Below are 19,859 nucleotides of genomic sequence, written 5' to 3' on the forward strand. Positions count from 1 at the left end.
GACCCAAGCCTGGGGGCTTAAGAGGCTGTGAGAAAATCCCAACCGAAACCCACCTCTCCCTTCCCACGAAACTCATTCCCCCCCTCCCTGAACTGGAGGCCCCAGCTCCTCCCCCAGTCCCTGGTGTCTGTTTGAATAATAATAATCCCCCGCCTTTGTGCCTCCCTTTGTTGTTTTCAGAGTCCCTTCACCTCCATTTTCTCCAGGCAGCCTGGACCGCCCCATGAGGCAAGCCAGGGAGACAGGGATTAGGTCCCCAGCTTTTCTAGGCCAGAAAGGCCCTTGCCAAGAGCCAGACCCAACCTTGGTCTGATGGGGTAAGTCTGGCCCAGGTAGGTGAAGGGACAGGCCCAGGGTTACCCAACTCGAGCCCCCAACACGCAGACTAGTGCCCTTTCCATGATGCCACTTGTCCAAACAGAAAGCCAAGACACAGAGGGACACTGCAGCACAGGTGACTTCAAGTCTGGTCTCAAGCACTAAACGGCTTAATCACTGGTGTGAAAAAAAACCACCAGAGGCTCCATTTCTCAGGCCTGTCCGATGGGCCTGGCATCGTGCCTGTCTCTTTGACGTGCGTGATCTCATAGGATCTCCACCACAGCTCTAGGAGGCAGATTATTCTTCCCTTCCTATGCGCTCAGGAAGTGAGGTCATGGGTTTAAGCCCTCATCTACCAGACTCCAAAGCATTTCTCCTGCAACACTCTGCACTAGCCCACAAGTCAGGAAACCCGGCGTCAGCGGCAGCTTGCCGTGTGGCCACGCACAAGGCTTAGTTTTCCTACCTGGTAAATAGGTGGATTGGATTAATTAACAACAGCCACTGCTCATGTGCCAGGCTGTGCTCTACCTTTTCCTTATCTCACCCGATCCTCACGCCAACCTATCAGTTGGTGCTATGGTTACACCCCGATTTTCAGCTAAGGCATCTGTCCAAGGTCACAGAGCTGGGACGTGGGCCTAGCGTTTGTGGCTTCTCCGCCACTATGTGCCCTGCGTCCTCCACTGGAGCCCTCAGCAGAGCAGCGGCCACAATCCTAGGTAGAGGTAAGGCCTTTTCCCAGGCTGGGGGCTTCCCGGCAGCCTAGCCCCGTCCTGGCCACGGCCCCAGCACTGACCTTGGCCTCCTCGTTGACGTTCCACACGAAGGACAGTGCATTGTACGCCACCTCCTCGATGTGTTGCACAGTGTTGAAGTTTTCTTTGCAGTCAGCTGAAACCACAGGAGACCAGAAGGAGAGTCAGAAGGGAAGGGATTTGGGGGCCCCATGGGGAGGGGTCATTTAGGGGGTGGGCCTTGTTCTTGGCAGGGACTTGTATCCTCTCCCCCAAGGACCATGCTTCAATGCAGGGAGGAAATTAGTAATTGTGCCCTGGGCTACAGGTGGAAAAACTGAGGTCCAGCCTGAGAAGCAGATCTGTCCAAACTCCAGAGGGACTCCTTCACTTTGCCAACTAGGCCAGGGCCCTCATGATTTTGTGGTGGAGCTTATACTTTTCATGGGATGGTGATTTAGGACATCCCCCAGACCAAGCAGTAGTAGTAGTAGTAATAATCGCAGTAATAGTGGTAGTGATAGCCATAGTAACAGTCGTAGTACCAGTACTACTAGTATTGAACTAGTCATATTAAATACATGATAGTACTACTGTCATTTATTGAACACTTACAGTATGGCAAGCCTTCAGTTAATCCTCACAACAACGCTATGAATATTCAGCTTACACATGAGGAAAATAAAGCTCAGAGAAGTTTGGTCACTTGCCCAGGGTCACACAGCTAATAAAAGGTAGAGTAAGGACTGGAGTCCGGCTCTGTCTGTCTCCTGAACCCAGGCTCCTAACCACTTTACTAACTGGCCTCTCAGATAAGTCACTGAATCATCCCTATTTGTATTATGTTCTCTAGTACACATGGCTCCAAGGCAGAAACAGCACTGAAGGCAGGCAGGGCAGCTGCCGTTTTCCCAATTGACAGCTGAAGAAACCAAGGCCCAGGAAGGGGAGGTGACACAGGTCACACAGCCAGGAAGAGAGTGATAGAACCAGAACCTGGAGATCTGAGGATGGGCTGTGCCTCCCACTCATCTCGGGGCCCGGGACAAGGTGGCACACACAGAAGGCCTTTCCCCTGTCCCCTTCCCTCTGACAAAGCCCAAAGGTTCCAGCTTCCAAGGCAGAACTGCCCTTGCTTCAAGCCTTCCAAATCACCCACTGCCTGCACTCTTATGCATTTGTGTCTCAATTGGCCAAGCCCCCTGATGGGGACAAGCAGGTCAGCATCCCAGGGGTGTATTTATCTGACACTACTAGGGTCCCCAGGGTCCTGTTTATCCCAAAGCAACACAGAAAAGAGGTCATTGCTTCCAGCCAACAGATGCAAATCCCTGCAAACCTCATAGCGTTCGACCTGGAGACAGGGGCCAGGCAGACGGCTGGAGTCAGAAATAAGTCCTGCAGAGGTCAGAGGGGGCTGGGAAAAAGGGGCACAGCAAGCAAGGCCTAAGTGGTGTGTGTGTGTGTGTGTGTGTGTGTGTGTGTGTGTGTGTGTGTGTGTGTGTGTGTGTGTGTGTGTGTGTGTTGTGAGACAGAGGAAGGGAGACTGGGACGGAGGGCTCGGGCGGGCTCTCACCCACATCGATGACCCGCTGCTTGGCGGTGGGCTGCCGGGAATGCCAGTGCTTCCAGAAGCGCAGCTGCTCCACCGGGCCCTTCTCGTTGTCGAAGACCACCATGACCACACTCTGCAACACAGCAGTCACTGTGACCCCAGCCTCAGAAGAGGCCCAGGCAGCCTCATCCCTTGCCAGAGCCCGGGTCAAGTGGCCCAGCCCTTTGGCTTAGTTTCCCCCTCTCCGTGGCAATGGGCAGTCATACAACAGCACCCTCTCCCTGGGGTCCCTGGCAGGCAGGGCTGACCCGACCCCCGCACCTACTGCCCAAGTACCTTGACTTTGCTGGAGGACAAGGCAAGGTCTTTGCCGCCCGCTGGGGTCCGCAGGGTGACGGGGTAGAACTGGCCCTTGTTGAGGTAGGCCATGGGTGACTCACCCGATTTGATGTGGATGGCTTTAGGGGAGCCCAGGGTGTACTCAAAGTCACTGCAGGGAGGAGGGAGAGGAGAGTGAGGCTGGGCTTCCAGGCAGGAGTATCCCAAAGGGCAGTAGGGCAGGAAGCCCAAGGCTCTGCTATGGCCTTATTATGTGACCTCAGTAAATCACTTTACTTCCTGGGGCCTCAGTTTCCTCTTTTTCAGAGTTTCTATTTAATGGCTTTGTTGAGCCATAATCCTCCTGAATAATGAATAATGGAAACCAGAGATCCCTGAGGGGTGACAAAGTTATAGGGACGACTAGGACAACAGAACCCTGGTTTTCTAACAGGGTGCTGAGCTCTGAGGTCCTTGTCACAGCCCAGGAAAGGGATGTAGAAATGACTCTCTTCTTTTATGTGCCTTCACTCCCCTCTTTTCATTCACTGACGATGCCTGTTCTGGGGACAGTAGGGTCTTTCTGCAGCCCACTGCCCAGGTGGCCAAGGGTCCAGGGAGGCTGACTTACCTCTTGGGGTTGGGATAGTCCTCTGGACATGGGGGTTCCGGGGATGTTTTCAGGATATCTGGGAAGAGCAGCGACTGCAGAGAAACACAATCCAGAGAAAATAAATGACCACATTCAGTTCTGCTGGGACCTCAGCCCAGGGCCACTGCATACAACTGTGAATGTTGTATAGTGTACAACCTGGACAACAGTACATGGCAGCCCTGCCTCAGCTCAAGGACTCTTTCTCCCATGGATTCCAAAGCTCTGACCGCCTCACTGTCTTCTCTCCTTCTGTACACGTGTGACTAGACCCAGGGAGGCTGTGAGGGATATGGGGGTGGGCCCTCACCTCCTGTGGGTCATCTTTGAAGGTGCTGTCAGGCTGCCAGCGCTGTGTGGGAGGCACCCCATGAATGCTCTCAAACAAGGAGCTGAGGGAGCCATTATCATACACATCACTGGTGGGCAGCAGGTAGCCGTCCACAGAGCCAGCTTCCAGCTTGCTGGGGCCTGGGGTGAGGAGAGCTGCCTTGCCCGGTGTGGGTGCAGCCCCCTCCAAGCTCATTAGGTTATTCTTCTTGAGCACATCTGGGTACTCTGGGGCTCCAGACACATTCTCTGTCAGGAATTTCATGAGGTGCGTGGGACTTTCAAGGGGGGTGAGGTCCATCTCATATTCCATGCCATGGTAGTACCTGAGGAGAGACAGGAGGGATAAGTGCGTGCACCTCTTCTCTCTGAGGGGCGGGGGTTCCTTGGCTAGATTGGAGGGTGACCATCACACTGACATACTGACCTCTTTTAATCCATTGTAATGTTAGGTCTTAGCAACATGTGCGAAACATGATACTGCAGCAAGCCAGTGTGTCACAGGGATGAGCAGGGAGGAGGGTGTCAAGAATGGAACCAAGTACAGGCTCAGAGTTCAGGGGGCAAATGTCTGCTTTATCCGTTACAGTACTTGGTAATTAAAAAAACTGAAGGTTTAATTATTTATTTCTTATCCAGAGTCAAATATCTCCACACTAAAAAAACCGTATTGAGTCATCCATGGTGTGGGCAAGAGTGGGTATTTGTGAGTACAGTTAATGTACGTTGAGAAAAAGGTCTGAAAGGATATACCCCGAACTATTAAGGGGGGCAGGGAAGTAGGATTACAAGAAACTTACTTTTTTACTTTATTTATTTTTTAGCAAAAATAACAGTGTCTTTAATGCATTTAATTTTACAGAATCCAAAGAATTTTTACATATGGTCCTCACTTGGTTGTCAAAAGAGCCAGATAGACTATTTTCACACATAAGGCCCAGAGACTCACATAATCAGAGACACTGAGTGAACACACAGACCTTATAATAAGATGCTTCTATTACCAGTGGGTGCTCTCATTTAATTGTGCCAGTCTTCCATTCCCGCCACCATACTTCTGTTTCTCAATGCCCAGCCCCAGCATGGATATTTATTTTTATTTATTTATTTTTTTTGCGGTACGCGGGCCTCTCACTGTTGTGGCCTCTCCCGTGGCGGAGCACAGGCTCCGGACGCACAGGCTCAGCGGCCATGGCTCACGGGCCCAGCCGCTCCGCGGCATGTGGGATCTTCCCGGACCGGGGCACGAACCCGCGTCCCCTGCATCGGCAGGAGGACTCTCAACCACTGTGCCACCAGGGAAGCCCTGGGTATTTATTTTGTTACTACACCAAATTTATTTTTAAAAAGTAAACTAAATTTAAAAATAGTTACAACAATAGGTAGTTTAATTATTATAATTATACAAATATTGTTTCCTGGCTGGCCAAATATTTTACTATAACTTTTCTCAGAACAACTTTTGTTGTTATTGGAATTATGATATTAACGAGTTTTTTCATTTTATAATTTTCTACTTGTCTATTCATAATTTCCCTAAAACTGTCATACACCTATAAACAATTTTCTTCAGATGAACAAGTATATTACGTAATCCACCAGTTCATTCCTCCCTCCTCCCTTTCCTTCCTTCCTTCCTTTTTTACTTTATACGTTTCTACAGAGTTTGAATATTTTATAACAAGTAGGTATTATTTTATAATCAGAAAAGCTAATAACATTTTTAAAAATTAGTTTTGAGAAAAGTCTCCTGCATCAAAGCATACAGTTTCTAGCAGTGGAGGGGCCCAGAGGCAGCTGCAAGGGTCGCAATGCCTGCCTTAGCAGTTTGGATGTTCTCAAAGGCAGAGAGGAGACCAGAAGGTTTCCCATCAGAAGCCCTGCCCAGTGGGGGGAAAGGAAAAGTGGAGAAAGGGGGCAGGGCCCTTCCAGTGCCCATCTGGCCATGAGCACGGCCTGGGCTGCTTTCTACAAGAAAAGGAACATCAGTGCCCCGAGGCACTAATGCCAGGCAGAGGCCCAAGAGAGCCAAGGGGAAGAAATACGGGAACATAGGTGTCCCCTCCCTTTGAGGCTGCAGGGAGGGTTTTGGAGCGAGGACAGAAAAGCTTCCATCAGGGCTTTTCCACCACTATGGCTTTGAAGTTTGTTTTCAGTAAACTCCAGCTCACATGGCCTACAGGCACCTAGGATATGTGTGTGTGTGTGTGTGTGTGTGTGTGTCTGTGTGTGTCTGTGTGTTCAAGCAAGGTCTCACTATGATTTTGTGGGCCCTACTCTCTTTTGCCTTCATAGATCCCTTCCTCCATAAAAATATTTTAAAAACCTTTTACAATTGCATTGGTATAAATACAAATATAACCCAGGTTGGATCATATTCATTGTTTTCTTCTGACTTTAAAATAGATTACAATGCCTTTGTGGGCCCCTAAGAGTACGGTGGGCCCTAGGGACTGTACCTCCTGTGCCCAGGGGATAAGGGGCCTAGAGGTGGGGGTGGGGAAGGGCAAAGGGCCAGAGATGGTGGCGCCGGCGAGCCTCACCTCTTTCCTTGGTCGCTCCGGCCCCCAGTGCTGGAGGATAGTAGCCGCTTCTCCTTGGGGCCCTGAGAGGAGAGGAAGCAAGGATTTATGCATAGCTCTTGGGTAAGATCTGGCTGTTAGGAGCCTCAACCCCCTGCGGGGGACTTGGCCGGGGAGGGTAGCTACCTTGGTCACTGGGAGAAAACCCACCAGTCCTTCGAATTGTCAGGCCATCATTTAGTCTGAGCCCCGAGTTACAGAGTGGGGAGAAGTACCCCAAGATTAGCAGTTAGGAATCATGGAATTTGGAGTCAAGCAGGCCTAGCTTAAGTTCTAGCTTTACCACTTAAAAGTGCTGTGTGACTCTGGATAAATGACTGTGCTTTTCTGAGATTCAGTTTCTTCATATGTCAAGTGGGGGATTATGAACTCTACTTCAAAGGGATTGCGAAGATTTATTAATAAAAATAATGTTCACTGTTCTTTAATGGAGTACTTCCTATGCACTGGACCCTGTGCCATGTGCCTTCTCTGTGTCCTCTAATCTAATCCCTATAACAACTCTATGATGTCTACTAATGTTATCCCCATTATATGGATGAGGAAACTGAAGCCAAGAGAGGCTCCGTCATCTTAGTGATTAGGAGTGTGGACTTATTGGGTTTAGTTCCTAGATCTGCCACATATTGGCTGTGTGATCTTGCGCGTCCCTTAACCTTTCTGCACCTCATTGTTCTCATCTGTAAAACAGGAATAATAATAGTAATACCAACCCCTGGGACTGTTGTGAGTGTTTAGACCAGCACCTGACACGTGGAGAGGACTATGTAAATGTTACCTTTCATGATTATGATCATAATATTGTTGTATCTTAGAACATCCAGGTCATTTCTCCCTGAGGCCAATAAAGCCAGAACAAGGTCTCCGACCCAGCCTAGTGACTCCAATGCCTGGGTTCTTAGCCTCACCCCGTGGAAGAGCATGAGGAAGAGTGCCCGGCACAGTAACCAGCATTCAGTAAGGAATGGTAAGTGGTCACCTTTAGGACTATATTGCCCAAAGCCACATTGCCAGCTTGTGGTAGGAACAGGTCTCGAACTCCCAACTTGGTGCTCTTTCCACACCATTAGATCATGTCTTTACTATACACAGTGCTGCTCTGAATCTAACATGCTCTGGGATGGGAAGAGGGGGCCAGGTGTATCTCACCGGAACACTATATTGCAATAAACCACTGCAAGCGTCACCTTCAGAGCCTGTCCCCACCACTCTGGCCCTGGGAATGGCCTCTTGCCCAGGGGAGATGCTGCTAGATTTTATTTTATGGCCCAACCTCAAGCTATATATCCCAGGCTGGAGTTTAAGCTCAGACCTAGAATTCTGGCTCCTACCATGTCCCCAGGCTGAGGCAGTCAGTTCCAATTTCTTTTCCATCAAATGCTATGAGGATATTATCAGTCTGCTGGGGAGAAGGTAAGGTAGGGTAACCATACTACTCCAGGATGAGAACCAAAGCCAGAGAGATAATTTGGGGCTTTCTCATATCTGAGGCCACTTCCCCCCTTGGCCTCTGAATTTACAGAGAGTTTACCTTCCTTTGTGTAGCAGAATAGATAAACTACTTCTTGGGCCTGTGAATTTGATGGCTTATTTACAAGGTGGCTTTAAATCTTCAAGTTCAGATTCAGTTATCACAACATTTAGCTATTCATGTCCCCCAGCCTGGTATCTGGGAAAGTCTCTTGGAGCAATAACCCAGCCTAGGAAGAGTAAGAAAGTTTGCTGTATGACAATTCAGACAGATGGGTAGTGGCTGCCTGGAGTACTAGGTTGGAAAAGATTTTGTGTCCTCATATACCCTCAGTGAGAATACAGTTTGTAATCCATTAGCAATGTCTGGCACAGGCACTGGAAGAGGGGTGATGTCGTGTGTTATGTACTTGTGGTTATTGACAGGTTTAAGCACACTCATCATATATGAGAGGGCCTAATTCCTGTTCTCAGGAACTGAAAGTCTCCCAGAGTCAAGGCCAAGGCCCAGGAAACAATTAGAGAACAATAAAAGATGGTCTGTCAGGAGGTATTACAATGCATATAATGGCAGCGAGGGTATGAACGACAGTGAGACACTCAGGAGAGGGAGAGGTGATGTGGCAGCATGGCTTCCAAGAGAAGGTGGGCCTTGGGAAGGGCCCTGAAAGAAGGGAATGGATTCAAGAGCAAAAGGCATGTTCTAGGTGGTGAGGTTAGAATAGGCAGGTGGGGATGACAGGGCAACTGGAATGACCTAAGGTACAGGGGCAGAAAGAAGATGGTAGGTTGGGGGTATTGCTGTGGTGTGTAAGGCCAAGGCATTGATCCATTCAATCAATATGTATTGAGCAATGTGTGGCAGGAAGTATGGGGTGCTAGGGGCTCAGTAATGACCATGACATGACTCTTGCCCTACAGGAGCTCAGTATCAGGGGGGAGATGAAGGAACAAATGCACAAACAGCAAGTTTCTAAGGATAGCTTCAAGGAAAAGGATGGTGGTTGCTGAGGGTGCCCAGAGGAGGCACAGAATGGGAGACCCCAGAAAGCCTTCCTCACCTCCGGTGGAATGAGCTGACATTGAAGCTGAGGCCCAAAGCTGAGAGTACGGTTTAGCTAGGGGGAAGGGGAGGGTACCAGGCAGAGGGAACAGCATGTGCAAAGGCCCAGAGGTGTGAAAGAACATGGTGAGGGGCTAGGGGTGGTCATGGTGGGCTAGTGAGCCATGAGGCCTGAAAGCAAAGACACACAGTCAGTTAGAGGGGGGCATGCCCAGAGGTGGCAAATGTACCATGTAGTAATCGTAGAGGAAGCTCAGGGCTGCAACGCTCTCATCGTCTCCGTTGACTCTCATCATGGCCTTTGTGGCCGCCGTCAAGGGATTTTCAAGGTAGGTCTTCCAGGCCTCATCCTCGTTAGTGTAGGGGAATTTCTGGAAGTTAACTGGGTCGTTCTTTAGCAGCCGTACAGATCTGAAACTGCAAGGCAAATAAGGAAGGTCAAATTTAGGCTGTCCCAGCAGAAGTTCCGCGAATGGTCAGCCTCAGAGCAACACCCAGGAATTCAGAGAGTTACCAGCCTTGAAAACTTGAAACTGCTTCTTCTGTCATCATTGGGCAGATGGAGCAGTAGAATGTATCCAAACTCTGGAGCCAGATGCTTTGGGTCACCACCAAATGTTACCATGTAGAAGCTGTAGACCTGGGGCCTCAGTTCCCTCATCTACAACATGAAGACTGTAATCCCAACCTCGCAAGGCTTCAGAGAAGATTCAGTAAAATGCTCCCATGGTAGATACTTATTCAAGGGGAATTAGTGTAACAAGGATGGGAAATAACAATGACAAGCTGCAAAGAATAAAATTTCCAGGTAACTCAGCATGAGTTCTTCTGATGAAATTCTCCTCAAGACGGAGAAAGACACAGAAGACTGGAGATCATTTCAACTTAGAGAGTGTGGTGAGGGACAGAGAGAGCCAGAGCAAGGAAGCCCATAGGCAGAACCTGGTCTTGGGAAATGGCATTTCAGATCAACATTTATTGTAGAGTGCCCAAGCAGCTGCTCAGATGCCAGGAACTGGAGTGGAACGCTGCAGGGCACCCCTAGGCAGGCAGAACCTGGGCGCTGCGCTGAGAACTTGGACAAATACAAGCCACATAGGCCCAAAGGCAAGAGATCAGGAAAGACTCTTTGGAGGAGGCAGACATTTTAGTTGGGAACCCTCAGCAAGGGGGATTATATCACTCAGATATGTAGGGTGAGTGTCCCAGGAATAGCAACATAATACAGATTAATGATGATGATGATGAAAATAATGTCTAATCTTTATTGAACACTGACCGTGTTTTAGGCACTGAGCTAAGTACTTTTCATGGATTATCTCATTTAATTCTCACAACAACACTGTGAGGCATGTACTATTATTTTTCCTATTTTACACATGAGGAAACTGAAGCTCTGAGAAGTTAAGGGAGTTGCCCAAGGTCCCAGTTAGTGGGTTAGTGAGTGGCCCAGAGGGGATTCAAGCTTGAGCAGGATGATGCTGTAATATAGAATAGCGTTCTCAAACTTCCACTGCAACAGAATGACATGGAAGGCTTGTTAAAACACAGATTTCCAGGCCCCACCCCTAAGTTCCCTGGTAATGCTGATGCTGGTAGTTTGGGGACCACACTTTGTGAATCACTGGTGTAGAACATGCTCTTAATCATGAGCAAGGGCATAGAGGTGGGAAAGTTCTGGTTATGTTCACTTTAGAGCAAAGAATGTATGAAGGATACTGGTAGGGGAGAAGCTGGGGACAGCCAGGCTGAGAAAAGAGAACTCCTGAGACTGGTGTCCTGGTGCCCCGGTGCCCCCCGTTCTAGGTGAGTCTCATAGATTCTCTAATGTTAGAGACATAGGAATAATGCCAGCTGCCATTTACTATACTATATATGAACCCTTTCCACTCATCAGCTCTGCTCCTTACAAGAACTTCAGAGGTAAGGATCATTTGCTGCAGTTCACAGATGGAGAAACCCGAGACTTGGAGGAGATAAGAAAATGCCCCCAAATCACCCAACTAGTCCATGACACAACCAGGATTTAAACCCAGTCTTGTCTAGTACCAAAGCCACACATTTTCCACTAAGCCACACAGCTTTACCATAGTGCAAGAGGGCAATCCCTACCACAACAGAAAAATGCTCTAGTTGTGGAATTGCAGGCACTGTGGCAGACTGGTGGGTGGGCAAGGACCTTCACAAATCACACCACAGGAAGTGCCCTCCTGCTGCCCGGCAGCTCAAGCCTACATTCTCAGACACAGAATGGGAACAGCAGCCAGGCCACACCCAGACAGGCCGAGGGTGGCACTCTCCCAGGGGCTTCTTCCAGGGCAGTGTCTCCCATCTCACTGAGCCCCAGGGTGTGGGGTATTGGGCTCTGAAAGGGAGGGAGAGGGAGCTATCACACAGGAAAGAGAGATGACAGAAACCTTCCTGCTCCAGGGGCATGTAGAGGGAGGCACACCTCAAGTTTCTGCTTCTATAAATCAAGGGCCTTAAGATGGAGAGGCGAGAGAAGGCCCCTCCCAGCTGCCTCCTGGGCCTGGGGTTAGAGGAACTTACAGAGCAAGCCCAGGTGGCTGCCCCCAACCCCTCCCAGTATCAGCCTAAATGGAACTGCTAAACCAAGGGGGCACAGGAGAAACAGGGACAGGCCTGGCGGACCACTCTCTGGGTCAACAAGGAATCCCAGTGCTTAGCACTGTTCCTTGTTTATAAAATGTGTCTAATAAAAGCACCCACCATGTAGGATGATGAGGATTGAGTGCAACATCACAGGAAAAGTGCTTAAAACTGTCTCTGGCACATAACGAGTGCTTAATACAAAAAGAATGATGCTGCCATGCCACGGAAAGGATATACTTTACAGAACACTCTTTCCAGAATGTCAAAAATCTTGAGCCTATGGAATCTTATGCTGTAGTTTGGTCTTCAGGTGTTGAAATAATTCCTCATTTATAATTTCTAATAAAGGAGTAATATGCCAAAAAAAGAAATAATTGTGCTCTTGGCCCAGCCTGGAGCTAGACATCAAAGGGTTGCAATGTGGTACAAGACATGGTCACCCTGAAAGTCACTGGCAGATCTGGGCCTGGAGCCCCAATTTGCTGACTCTGGTGGAATGACCATCATCGGCTTTGATGAGCTATCAGTTATCTTACCCTATTCAAAAGTTAATTTTTAGAAGACAATGATAAAGTCACATCAGAAACGAAAGGACAGGCAATGTTTGCTGTTCATTTGGAGGGTTTTTCTGGTCTACAGTGGTCTCCAATCCATCCTGTTGGGATTCCAAAGTCTGATTCCTTGATACACAGCAGCTACCATACCTCAAGAATTTACCATAGGTAGACACTTCCACCTATTATTCTGCATCATCTTATCTACTCTGCACAATAGGTTTAGGGGAAGTTGAGACTCAGGTGATATTACCTGCTCAAGGTCACTCAGCTAGTAAGTGGCAGAGGCTTACCTTGAACCTGGACTTGTTGGACTCCAAGACGCAGCTCTTAACCCCATGCTAGTCTCCTTTCAAATGCCTCTTTTATTCCGGCAATTCCCCTCCTCTGGAATAAACTGAACCAATCCTCCACTGTAAGACAGAAAGGGACTTCCCACCCACACAAGACAAGAGGGACTGAGTGAGGAAGTGTGATGAGTGGAAGAGCTTCTGGCCGGGCGCTGGGAGCTCTAGAGTCCTGGTTCCCAAGTTTGCTACCAATCAGCGTCACGTTCCAAGACTACGCATCTGGCTTCTAGAAAGTCTTGGCTATGGATAAGGTTAGTTAGCCTTGACTCAGTGCCAAACACGGATCCAAAAACTCTTGGCTCCCTGTTCTCTTAAAGGTTAGAATTGAGAGTTGAGGGTCCAGTGGGTAAGGATGTGAAAAGGGTTCCAGGAAGGAGGGAGCCCTACTAATGGGAGACAGAGCCGGAACAAAGAGGGGAAACCAGCTGACTGGAACCTACGTGGTCACCTTCCCCGAGGGCCTCCACAAACTCTCTGTTGGGGTCCCTGTCCAAGGCCAAACTCCTCAGCCATCAGAAGGTGAAAGGGGAACGGGGGAGGAGGGTATAGGGAGAGGAAGTGGCTCTGGGCAGCCTTCTAGCCATCAGGTCTCCACCAGGCCGCAGCACAGAAGAATCTGTAGCACCATGGGAGGAAGGAGCAACAGGGTCATAGCCTGACAGACCCGAGTAACCATGTGTCCTTGGGTCAGGTACTGAGCCCCGCCAAGCCTATTTCCTCATCTCTTAAATGGGGTCTATTGAGAGTCTTCTGTGTACCAGTCAGGGACTCCTAGGCACTGGGGAGTCCGCCAAGAACAAGACAGATAAGGCTCTTCTCCCTTCGGAATTCGCAATCTAACTGGGGAAGACAGATGGTAAACAAGTAGATAAATGAGTTAATTTTAGTTAGTGATAAGTGCTGTGAAGAAAATTAGAGCACAGTCATGTGATGGAGTTACCAGGGCTGGCTACTTTAGAGTGGGGATAATCTCATGGGCTGTTGGGAGAATTAAGTACATTAACATAAGAAATGTGTTTGGCCCAGAGCCTGCCAGAGAACCATCGCTTAGTAGATAACTGGCATCATCACCGTCATCATCATTGTGATCACCGTCTTCTTAGAACCCCCAAATGAAAGTAAAGCGGAGACGCTGCCCGAGGCTCTTAAACCAACATCCTCTCCAAGCCTCCTGTTTGTGAACCAGGTTCCACATCAAAAACAAGAGACAGTGTAATAACCCCTTGCCTCGATTTTCACATTCATTATCTCGTGGAGCCTCCCGACATACATGACATGTTATTATCTCTACTTTACGACCAGGAAATAGACAAAGGAAAGAGACGTTAGGTGACCTGTTCCAGGGGACTTGGCTGAGGGAGTTACAAAGCGAGACTCCTGGAATCTAATTCCATGACTAGTCACTTTTCCACCAACCACTAGTTTCCAAGAAGGGATGTAGAAGAGAGGGGAAAAAACAATAAATCTGGGTGGCATCCATCCACCTAACCATCTATGCTTCACTTTAATAAAATTTATCAGTATTTATTATACTATGTGCCAGGCTTTGTCCTAGGCGGGCAAGACAACAAGATCCCGACTGTCATAGAGGTTGCATTTTAGTGGCAGCCGAGGCAGACGTGACCACAAAAACAAATGGACAGCTACTATCAGGTGAAGAAAGCTAGGAAGGAAAAGAAGCAGGAGGACTTCTGACCTGCCTAAACTTTGGGGAATGACTAGATGTTGGCTGAGGAGAGGGGTGGAGGGGGAGAGGGGCGTGAAGATGGGTGGGGAGGATTTTGGACTTTCCAGGTGAAAGGCAAGACAAAGGCAGAAGCCTGGGACAGCTCCCAGAGCTTGTCTGCCTACTGTGTGACAGGTGTGAGCCAGGTTTTTTGCATATGTTGCCTTGTTTCAAGGAAGGCCAGCCCATTAAGAAGGAAACTCAAGTCTGAGATTTGATAATCCCTCACATTTGCATAGCGTGTTATAGTTTTCAACATGCTTCTCATACATTTGTCATCACCTCTGATCCTGCAACGCCCCTGTAAGGTAGGGAGAGAAGGTATGACTATCCCCATTTGATAGCAGGATAAAATGAACCACAGAGAAGGCCACTGGTTTGCCTAAGGCCACCCAGCTCATGGTGCCAGGCCTAGAACAGAGGTCTCTGTCTTCCATCATCAAGAACCTTCACAAGGCTGCCTCCTCAGAAGCTGGAGTGGTGAAATGCCTACAGTGGTGAAGTAGGGTTTCATCCCAAGTCCTTTCAGACTCCAGCGCTCCCTGCATTCTGGCTGAGCCACTTAAAACTCCCAGTGAGAGTACGTAAATGTGTCTCAGCCATTAGTTGAGACTTTTGGGGTTCCAGTTAGGGTGCAAAGAGACTTTAGAAATCAAGTCTCTCTCTCTTTTTTTTTTTTTTTTAGTTTTGTTTGTTTTGGCTGTGTCACGCAGCTTGCGGGATCTTAGTTCCCCGACCAGGGATCGAGCGCAGGCCCTCAGCAGTGAAAGAGCTGCGTTCTAACCACTGGACCGCCAGAGAATTCCCTAGAAATCTAGTCTCTGGGAGCAGGTGTGACTTGCCTAAGGACACACAGCACAGAACTGGATTGGGACTCAAGTCTCCTAGCTTCCTGTCCAGTACTCAGCTCAATCACTACCTTATCTCAAAGGCATTTCAATAATTCAGAGATGGAAAAGTAAGGCCTCTGACTCAATCTTACAGATGGGGGAAGAAAACTCACCACCAAGGGGGCAGCCTCAAACCCCACCAAAGGAGGTGCCTGACACAGGACAGATCCAGTGACCTGGGCCCCACTTCCCTCCAGCCTGAGGAGGAAGAGTTCCAGGGGCTGCCTGAGCTGGGTGTTGACACCCAGATACACCCAATGACTTGTCAAACCCTGTTGTGAGCCACCCAGCCTCATCAGCAGTGATCAATCACATTCACTAATTACCCACAGGGAGGCCCTGCCGCCGCTGCTCACGGAGGAATCATTTTTCAGTCATCCGCATGGAAGGTGTTCCCTGGGCATGACAGGAGCACTCCGGGGCTGTTGTGCTTGACAGTGGCCCATCTGGTTTCTGGATGCACAGGTTGTGAAATGTGCCTTATCACATGCTGGGGCTCACTTGGGGGCCTCAATTGGGAAATGGCAGCGCCTAGGGCATGGCTCTACAATGACTCCAGTTTGAATGAGGCAGTGTGAACTAATAGTTACAGGGTGGGCCCCAGAGCTATGCTGATCTGGGTTCCAGTTTCATCTCTGCTATTACTAGCTGTGTGACTTTATGCAACTTGACCTCTCTGTGCCTCAATTTTCTTACCTGTAAAAAAATGGGGGACGATGAGAGCACTAACCTCACAGAGTTATTATGATAGCTATTGTTCACTGAGGGCCTACTAAGTGCCAGGTGCTGGCCCAACAATTTCTAGTCATCGTTTTGTTTAATCTTTAGAACTTTGTGAAGTATTACTGTTGGAAAATGCAATGGGATAATGGAGGCATGGGATAATGGAGGCAAAGTGATCAGCACAATGCCAGCACATAGTAACATGAACTATTACTACTAACACTCACTTTGTGGGGCAGCCCCCAGAAAACTGCATGACAACTCACAACCTCACTCTCTCCTTCTACTAGCGGCAGAAGGAGACCTGATGCTTGGAGAGTCCCAGATAAAGAGGGGCACGCACTGCCAGCTTCATCCTCTGGATCCAGGTGGGCAAGCTGACTGAGAGCCATCAGGCTCCAGCCAACACCTCTAGTTGCACGGAAATTAATTATATGCCATTTTCTAATTATACCACAAACTCACTTTCTCCCCTTTGAAAATCCCTTCCTCGATGGGAATTTTTCTTTCATGCTATATTCTCCTCTTGGTTTCCTGTCCAATTTTCCTATTTTTTTCCTCTATTGTTCAATTGAGATGTGAAAGAAGTTGCAATCTACCTCTAGACCCAGGGCACCACATCCTTTCAGTCATTCATTCACTCTGCTGAATAGGCCCTGTGCTGGGTACTGGGACACAAAGGTAAATATCATGCTGTCCCCACCCTCAAAAGTTCTCAATTCTTGCTGACCTCCTAGGAAGGCCCAGTGAAATAACATCAAATATTTGTGAGAGAATTTCCCTTCAAGACTTTCACTAGATCAGTTGCTCTGACCTTTTTAAGGAGGCAAAAGGAATAGAAGAAGGGGGCAGCCAGCCAGGATTATTTGCTCCATTTTACAAATGGAAAAGCTGAGTTCCAGAAAGGGGAGGGAAGACAAGGGAAGGAAAGGAGCTAAGTTATTTTATGCGTCAGGCCTTGTGCCTTTTCGTTCTCAAACATGCCGTGAGGTGGGCGTTATCACCATTTTACATATGCAGAAACTGACACTTACAGACGTTAAGGAGCTCATCCAAGTCACCCAGTCCCTACACGGCAGAGCTGGGCTCAAACACAGGTGTGACCCCATAGCAAAGCTCTCAGCCTGCCTACTCAGCTACTACACTGTAGGTCAGCGGTAGATCTGGGAATCTCCTGCCTTCCAATCCTCTGCCAGGTCTTCTAGGCCAATGGCTCTTTTTTTTATTTTTATTTTTTTGTTGCGGTACACGGGCCTCTCACTGTTGTGGCCTCTCCCGTTGTGGAGCACAGGCTCCGGACGCGCAGGCTCAGCGGCCATGGCTCACGGGCCCAGCTGCTCCGCAGCATGTGGGATCCTCCCGGACTGGGGCATGAACCCGTGTCCCCTGCATCGGCAGGCGGACTCTCAACCACTGTGGCACCAGGGAAGCCCCCAATGGTTCTTAAATTTGAACATGCATTAGAATCACCTGGAGGGCCTGTTAATACACATATTGCTGAACCCCACCCCCAGAGTTTCTAATTCAGTAGGTCTAGGGTGGGCCTGAGAATTTGCATTTCTAAGGAGTTCCCGGGTGACGATGCTAGTCCAAGGACCACACTTTGAGAACACCGTTTTTTCTTTAATCAGGTGAACCAGTAATTCTCTCTTTTAAAAATAATGACTCTTTCCTTCCTTTCCTCATTTCAAAAGTAACCCAGATTTGTAAAACACAGTATATAAAATATGGAACATATAGAAAAATTAGAAGCAGAGGCTAGAATTCACCTGCATTCCTCTGCTCAGAAATAAGCACTGGTAGCAGTCTGTTATAACTCTTAGTCTTTTTTCAACATCTGTGCTGGTAGGAAGCAGGGTAGCACATTGGTGTGGGCATCCTTGTGGCCCCTGGTAAGATCTCAGCTCTTCAGTGAGATGTTGGGAAGATATTGCCTGGGGCAAGCTGAAATCCCCTCATCCTTAAATTTATACTCCCATCCTTCAGTGGATTGCTGGGAGGGTTACAGGAGATGATGTATTTATCAAGTACCGGACACTGTGTCCGCTGTGGAGTCAGCGCTCAAGAAAAGGCTTGGCTGTTATTTTTGTTTTAACCGAAGGGCGCTTAGGGTATGCTATTTGTGTTTTCAGCCCTGCGGCCCTTCCTCCCCCTCCTCCTCCTCTATGTGGACCCTTGACGACCCTCTTGGCTCCAGGCACCGACCGGGCCTCCTGGGCGAGGGCAGCGGGCCGAGTGTCAGGGACCGCCGCCGTTTGGGTCGTCGAGGGACCTCTCGGACCGCGGCCCAGTCCGCCTGTTTTACAGCCCAGCCTTAACGAGGATTTTTAACTTTTCATTCACCAGCAGCGTAGCTCCGACTTTTAATAACACACCTCGTGCACGACAAAAATTTGCTCCTGGCAATCACGGTTTCGACCACAAAACCACAGCGGGAGGCGTTCCTAGTTAACTCTTTCAGCGCTGCAGGCAGTCTGGAGCTCAGCGCTCCCGGAGCTTGGGTGGAGCGGTGGATGGGTCGGGTCCCCCTCCCACCCTCCGCTTCGGCTCTCCAAGATTTCGGGGACGAAGATGATTCCAGACGGCGGCTGGGGGCCCAGACTGCGGCCCGAGCGGGGCTGCAGAGGGGAATCCTGGCGCGCCTCGCTCACTTCCCTCTCTCTCGTCCATTCCATAGATCTACTACGTGCTGATCACTTAATCTTAATCCCCTCATATCCTCGACGGGCTGGACGGGACAGTGCAGGCCGGCCAGGCACCCAGTAGGCCCTCGCGCACTCTAAAGATGGGACTCTAAACATGGCGGCCAGCCTGGGGCCCGTCGCCCTCTCTGGGAGCTCTTTTCCCGCGAGAAGTGGGCGTCCGGCAGCGACTTCCTGCGCCCTCGCCGCCCCAGGATCCCTTGCGACCGGCTTTAGCCCCCCGAGGCGCCCAGGAAAGCGGGATGGAGGTACCCGAGGTTTGCGGAGTCCTGGAGGCTGGCAGATGCTCCCGGCCCGTCCACATAAAAGTCCCGTGCGCTCCCCCCACCAGCTGCCTCGAGCTGGCTTTTAACTCCACCACCTTGGCCTCCATGCTTCTCAAGCGCCGGCCTTCGAAGTGGCCTAGTAATAGGGCTCACGTTTATGGAGCTTCTCCTCCGGGCCGGTTGGCCTACATACGGGAGCTCACTGTTTCCCTGACCAGGTGGGTGTTTATAATCTTTATTGGACAGAGGAGGAAACTGAGGGTCAGGGAGGAGAAGGAGATTCACCAGGACCCTGAAGTTGCTAAGTGGCAGAGTTCAGAGTCATGTGCAAGTCCGGCTTTTCCTACTACGCCAAGGCCCAGCAAGAGGTGGTGCTTCTGTCGGGATCAAAATGGATGCTAGGACCAGTCCTCTTCTACACGTTTGGGGGGAATGCAGCAGCAGCAGGAGCTCAAAACTTGCAAGCCAAGCAGCAGATTCCACCCCTCAACCCCCCTTATCAGTAAAGGCACTTGAGCCCCCAGGCACTGAGACACTGTCATTGTAATCTTTAGTGGTGACTTCAGAGTCTGCCAGCAATTACACAGCAGGCACTGGTTCCCCTCACCCCACCCCAACCGGAGAAGCCTCTACTGTCAGGAGTTCTGACTTCAAACTCAAATCATTAAGGAGGAGAAATGCAGGAAACCTTTTTGTTCAAGTAACCCAGCTTCAGGACATTTACCCCCTAAGGGGCACCAATGAATACATTTCTGTCCGCAGCCTCTGCTGTTTTAACCAACAGATCTGAGTGGGATGGAGACACATCAGAAGATGTTTTTTGTTTTCAAAGTATGGAAAAATAGAAGGCAAGAGTTTCAGAAATGCTCATTGATTGGTTATTTCTGTATGAAGTAACAAGGCTATCTTAGATTGCTCCTTACCAGCCTTTAAGTCAATTGCTTGTCTAAAGTTACTGGATACCGCAGCAGCTCCATTAAGTGGGTCCCAATATGGCCACAATTTAC

The 19,859-nt window shown here is 49.3% G+C and overlaps 1 protein-coding gene across 1 annotated transcript in view; it reads right to left on the reverse strand.

The window, feature by feature from the left end:
• GRHL3 (grainyhead like transcription factor 3) overlaps positions 1–19,859 on the reverse strand; it is a 35,468-nt gene that overhangs the window by 14,052 nt on the left and 1,557 nt on the right. Inside the window, exons 2-8 of the mRNA XM_060141090.1 lie at positions 9,259–9,445; positions 6,457–6,518; positions 3,894–4,239; positions 3,563–3,636; positions 2,950–3,103; positions 2,635–2,746; positions 1,121–1,215 (exon numbers count right to left, since the gene is read on the reverse strand). Coding sequence (XP_059997073.1) covers positions 1,121–1,215; positions 2,635–2,746; positions 2,950–3,103; positions 3,563–3,636; positions 3,894–4,239; positions 6,457–6,518; positions 9,259–9,445 — 1,030 coding nt within the window. The remainder of the gene's footprint in view (positions 1–1,120; positions 1,216–2,634; positions 2,747–2,949; positions 3,104–3,562; positions 3,637–3,893; positions 4,240–6,456; positions 6,519–9,258; positions 9,446–19,859) is intronic.

Source organism: Lagenorhynchus albirostris, chromosome 2 (assembly GCF_949774975.1).
Source record: "Lagenorhynchus albirostris chromosome 2, mLagAlb1.1, whole genome shotgun sequence".
In the NCBI taxonomy this organism is placed as follows: domain Eukaryota; kingdom Metazoa; phylum Chordata; class Mammalia; order Artiodactyla; family Delphinidae; genus Lagenorhynchus; species Lagenorhynchus albirostris.